The sequence below is a fragment of the Oppia nitens genome, unplaced genomic scaffold (assembly GCF_028296485.1).
Source record: "Oppia nitens isolate AA-2021 unplaced genomic scaffold, nextdenovo-longstitch-racon4-pilon3 scaffold10_pilon_pilon_pilon, whole genome shotgun sequence".
Classification (NCBI taxonomy): Eukaryota; Metazoa; Arthropoda; class Arachnida; order Sarcoptiformes; family Oppiidae; genus Oppia; species Oppia nitens.
This window is the reverse complement of record NW_026533189.1, coordinates 2880802-2887358: the sequence shown is the minus strand read 5'-3', so window position 1 is coordinate 2887358 and position 6557 is coordinate 2880802. Positions and strand designations below refer to the sequence as shown.

The window sequence follows — 6557 nt, the reverse complement described above, 5'->3', positions numbered from 1 at the left end:
GGAACCAATCTATTATGAAAATGACATGCTATTGGTATCTTAGTGTAAAGTTTTTTTAATCTACAAGTACTAGGACATTGTAGAACATTTAGATCTACAAATGGTATATCCAAAATAATTAATAGATGTTTTAATTGTTGGTTTTTTATACCCAAATATTTTTTAGTATCCGTTTTTACTTTATTATATAATATAGCAATAATCTGTAATGGATCATGTGTATCGTTAAATTTAATTTCATTGTTAGAAGTGCGCAAAGACATGCCTAACAAATTATTAGCAATATATAAATTAGTTATCCTATCTTTAACAGTCATATCAACAAACTTTAAATTAGTTTCACATAAAACATTTTGTTTAAATGTATGTGAAATAATAGATATCTCTCTAGGATAAAACTCTTTATCCATATAAAAACCTTGTGTATCCATAATAGACATATTTTATTTGCAAAGTATGGTCTATCTTTGAACTCCATTATAGGTTTAGTTTTTTAATCATAAATGATAAATCATTATATGTATTTAATGGGTATCCCTCTTCTATAAAAAATCTTTCAATTTTATGTTTATACATATTAGCAATGTCTGCTAACGTTTTATTAATCATAATTGTATCTGTGATGACTATTAAAAATTTTTCATCATATATAATCTTTATTTGTTTATATACTCTATAATAATCGTTAAAAGATTTATATACTTTTGATAAACGGCAATCACCAATTACGTAATAATCGGGCAATACTGTCGTTAATATTAGGAGAAAAGCTAAAGACACTCCTAAACGATTCAAATGTTCCGCCATTAAAAAAGTTTGTTAAAAAATATATACAGTATAATCCGCAGGTATCTGAAAATACACTTTGAAAATTTATAGTATTATAATAATAACCATGTGTTATATTATCTTTTATAAACTTTAATATATCTGTATGTAGGGGTTGAATACCAAATGAATCAAAATAAACAATATTACCATTGATCGACTTATAAATTGTAACCCAATGTTCTCCAGGTAAAGATGAACTATCTGTGTTTATAATTATACCCGTCCCTAAAGGTATAGTATTTGGTAATAAATCTCTTGGATAAGTACCATAATATCTATCACTATTTCTAAAATAATGGTTAATCTCTAATGTATTCATGGAAAATCTTTAATAGCAAAACGGGAATTTTGGATTTCAATTAGATTATCGTATTCACAAAATATAATTGCAGTTACAGTCTCTTTTATTGGGTGAGCAAACTTTAATTCTATTCGTAAATTACCTCTACTTAGTGGAGATACATATCCACTTTTAGCTACTCCATCTGATAAATCAGGTGTGAAATTAAATCCGAATATAGTAAAACCTTCAGCATATTCATCTCTAGTAATATCTATACTTGTTTCATGTCTTATTTGATTGGCTGTTTCAAATAATACGAAATATTCACGCATATATTTTTTAGTGCTAAAATCTGGAGTGTAAGGTCTATGTGGATATTGAGTTCCATCAACATAGCAGGCTATGTGTCTTATACTATAATTTTTAAAATAAAACGGATTCAAATTATAAACACCGTTATATGCTTCATTGTTGACAAATGCAACATATATTTTTCTAGGTATTACACCATTCACTACATTGTTTAAATAACAATCCAATGTATCTTTAGCTATAATTGATGTCTTTACTTCTTTTCTTGTAATAAAATATCTAGCATTAGTTTTTTCTAGTGCTTTATTATGTGCAATTACAACTTGAGGACTTAATATAGATCTGTGCATAAATAATCTGACATCCATAATCTCAACCTTAGGTAATAATGTTTTATCATATATTAAATAAAAGTTAGGATCATTAGGATATATTTTTATATTGAGACTAACGCCTCCTAGTAATGACTTTACTTGAGAGCTAAGATCAATATGTAGATTTCCATACATTTCAATCTCACACCCTTCATCTAAAGTGTCACCAATAGGTCTGATTCGTTGGCTTCTTATTTCGTTTACTTTGTCCATCGGATATTCATCTTTTTGCCATAAAGCAGTCTGTAAATGAGTTTTTCTAGCTTCTGGTGTACTATTTAATAAAGTATCCATATATGCCACATAAGGATAATTTACTGATGTTGATGATACAGAAGTTTGACCAATTACTACATCTATTTGTTTAATAAATGAATGTAATAAATAATTTACTGGAGATATTAGTTTCCAGTCATCTGCTTTTATATCTGGAGATTTAGATACAGTAGATTTTTGCAACTTTATTTTTAAGCATAGATATATTTCACTTTTACTGAGATTAATATATTCATTAAGACCAGTGTGTACTTCAAACTCAATAGTGTTTGTTGATTGGTTTAATGAACTGATTGGGCGGTGTTCAGTTTGTACATCACGTTCAATCATAAGTTGAGTGGGTGGCACACCAAAAATATCCAACTCTGGTAATGTCATTAAAGACGAGAGCTCATGTATTGTTGTCATATTTAATACTTTAATATCTTTTTAGGTGTCTTACGTCTTCTATAAGATTTTTTAGGTTTAGTTTTTTGTTTTTTCTTAGTTTTTTGTACACTTTTTTTACGTTTACGTTTACGACCCAAACCTTTTTGTTTTTTGGCGTTATTAAGTTTATCTTTAACGTCTGTTATGACAGAATCAGCTGTGCGTATCAACTGGTTAGCACCTGCTTCTTTAAATGATTTTCCAGATAATACGTCACCACCAAAATTATTAAAAGCCTCCCATCCTTTACTGGCTACGTATTTTAAGGCTGGTTTTAAATGTTTTAATATCTTTCCAAATATACCGTTACCGGATTGATATCTGTGACCTGCATAGGTAACAATACCCGACCCTGCTTGGTTCATATAGTATTGTACATATGGRTTATCCATGATTATTTTTTAATAAAATGTAACGTTATAGCTACTCTACCAAATTTAAATGGTATTTTCATACCACTATCATCTTCTATAACAATTTCAATTGTTTCAAATTGATTAAGTCTTACGGGTCTGTATTGCGGTTTTTCATATGTTAAATGTATAGTTTCACCAAATTTGTATTTTCGCGGTACTTCAATAACTCTCAATAAGTTAGCAAATGAATTATTAACAATTGATGGATATACAATGTCAGTGTATAAATACAGAGAATGAAATCCACCATATATTTCTACTGGATGAAAAGCTTTAATACTATCTTTATTTTCTATACCGTTAAATACAACATCAGCTAAATTATTGGTTACGTAATAATAATTAAGAGATTGTTGTCTATTTCTTAAACCTAATATATTTTCAATTTCTTCGCCTAAATCAGGAAAAACTTTAACTGTGTTTTCTACTTTACCAACTTCAAGAGTTATATAATTATTTATTTCATTATATAAAAGTTTAGGAGGTTTGACTTTAGTAAACGTATTAAATATTTTATTTATTTCATTAATAAGTTTAACTGGTGTTTCATAAAACCCTGCATGTATAGTAAACAAATCTACCTCATTGTTAGAGTAAATATTTCCCATCTCATCAAATAAAGTTATTATGTGRTCGTTTAATACATTATACCAAGACTTGGTATAAGATATTTCACAAACACCAACTAACCAATCACCAAGTAATTCAACTTTTTTGCCTAATTTTATACGAAAGTTAGATAACTTATCGTATTTATTAACATTGCTAATTAACGTTATGTAATCACTCATTATTCACAAAGTTTAATGCCTGTAATATTGTCTGTATAACAGGTCCAAATTAACTTTTCTTTATCTCTCAAAATAAATAATGTTATTATAAATATAAATAACAAAATAAAACATAATATCTGTATTAATAAACAACTCATTTTAATAAAAAATGTTATCTTTTATAAAATTTTAAACTACAATATTGTCTTTTATTAATTTATTACAGATTTTTAACTTTGGATTAGGCATTAAGTAACCTAAAGTGCTGGTAAGTATAATTGTCCATAAATTACTATCACCAATCATTAATGTTAGGTTAACTAAACTTATTATTATAACTATACTAACTGCCGTTATTTGTGTAATAAATAAAATTAAATCTGATTTACATATATTTTTAATTGTAGACATTTTGTATATCAGTTACCCAGCTATTGTATGTATCTGGATAGTTTAACCATTTTACATAATATTCTCTAATACCATTTCTATAGCGAGTTTTAATTACGCGTTCAATTCGATAGAGGTCATCATTTATTTTTTGTATTTCTTCTGGATAAAATCTTTGTTCAACAACATCACCTTTACCGTCTTTTAATCTAAATATATATTGTTTATCTCCTTTTATAGTTTTTTCAACAGTGAATACATGATCTGTCCAATTAGGATAATAGCCACGATCCATTTTATTGAAATCATATGCACGACGTACTTTATCACCAATTTTTAATTTAGGTAGAGGTATATTTTTGACTTTATTATATAGGTTATCATACACTATCTTAGTATTGTCATGAGTGACGTCAATAGGTTTCATTTTTATTGATCTATGATGTGATGAATTGTATGCAGAGATGAAGTTTTGTAGCACATCTATGTATTTCCGAGTACCACGAGAAGTAAAATACTTAAACATACGTGATTTTAATGTCCTATTGAAACGCTCAACAATAGCACACTTTATTTTTTGATCGTTTGAGTGAAAGTAATTGATACGATTATGTTTTAAGTATTGTTGAAAATCTTTATTTAAAAATTCTTTACCCTTATCTGTTCTTAAAGATAGAGGGCGACGCTCATTAACAATAGTTTTAAATGCATTAGTTATACTAATACCAGTTTTAACCTTTAAGGGTACGGCAAATGCGTACTTTGAAAAACAGTCGACAACTGTAAGTATATAATTATAGTTATTATTTTTAGATGAAAATTCTCTCATATCGACCAAATCAGCTTCCCATTGTTCATTGATATTAGAAACAATAATAGGATTTCTTTTAAAAATCTTAAGTACAGGTTTATGTAATGTGTATGTTAATTGAGATGATAGCCAATCTTTAACATTTTCTAATGTAATATTACTATCGATATCTTTAGCTTTATCATATAAATTTTTTATACTGCTAAATGAAGCGTTATTGATAGTGTCATAATATATATCTGATAATAATTTGTTTATATTTTCGTCCATTTTATTTTTTGTTTTTTATTAAGGTTTATATTTTTAGCTTTTTTAATTGCTTTATTTTTTGTAATCTTATTTTTAACTATAGGTTTGATTTTTTGATTTTTATATTTTGCTAAAGATTGTGACAATATTTTATTAGATTTAAAATAATTATTTTTTACAAGTATTTTATTAACTATATCTTCTATTATTTTAAGAAAATTTTCATTTAAATTGTTGTCTAATAGTAGATTCTATTTAACATTATTGTCATATACAATGTCATTCTTATCTCTTATATGTTTATTAATCACTGTTGAACTTTGAAGTTGTTTAACAGGTGTATTACTAATCCCATCTGTTGTTTCTGTATCGCTATCTACAGACATTAATTCAATTTTTCTATAAGACATTATGTAATCAAGTCATACACTGTTTTTAATAACGGTACTAACCAAAACCAACCACCTTTTTGAATAACTTTTTTACAGTCACTTAGTGATTTTTTAGACTTAAATTTGTTTAACAAAGTCTTTTGCTTTTTAGACAATATTACATTAGAAATGTTTCCTTCTATAATATTAATACCTATTTCTTTTAAAGCTAAATATACATTAGGGTCTTTGGATAAATACTTTAACAATTGATTTTGTGTTTTTTTACATTTAATTTGTGACACAAATTCTAAGTCACTAAAATATCTTTTTAGGTTATCAGACATTATTTAGAAATGTATGCTATTGGTCTTAAGCTATTATTATTATTAGGTAATATATTTGTTTGTACTCTATATTTTTCAGGTGTATCTTGTTTTAAATCAACTCTTATATAACCATATTGTATGGAAGTTGCATCATTGTAGGCTTCTATAAAATATTTACTATTATTAGGGAAAATCTGTGATGCTAATGATATTATTTGTCTTTTATCTCTAGGATTTTTTAATAATAATAAATAATGACAATTAATGCTTATAGTTCTCATCTGTGATCCCTGATGAAAAATGTTTTGTGAAACAAATATTACACTTATATTCATATGATGACTACCTTTTGTAAATAGATTAGCTAATGTTACATTATTACCGAGTTCAGTCATCAGGTCATCAATAACTATCAAATGTGGTGTTATCTCTTTAACCTCCTCTTCATTGGGTAAACCTTCTATATATTGTATATCACAATCAACAATGTTTACTTTATACAGGTCTTGCCATTGACCATAAGCCCATATTACTTTTAATTTATTAGGTATATCTTTAAAATAAATTGTTTGTTTATAATTAGCTAATATTTTTCTTAATAATACTGTTTTTCCACTAGATGTCGGTCCAGCAACCATACAGGTAAATGGATGCTTAAAGCATAAATGTTTTTTATCTACACGTGACACTTGCATTATTAATCATGTGATTTA

At 26.7% G+C, this 6557-nt stretch overlaps 1 protein-coding gene across 1 annotated transcript; it reads right to left on the bottom strand.

The window, feature by feature from the left end:
• Positions 1-1146: 1146 nt before the first annotated feature.
• Positions 1147-2484, bottom strand: LOC128965674 (uncharacterized protein F54H12.2-like). The gene has a single exon (XM_054312420.1). It carries the CDS (start codon positions 2482-2484, stop codon positions 1147-1149), a length of 1338 nt encoding a protein of 445 aa, XP_054168395.1.
• Between the last annotated feature and the right edge of the window lie 4073 nt (positions 2485-6557).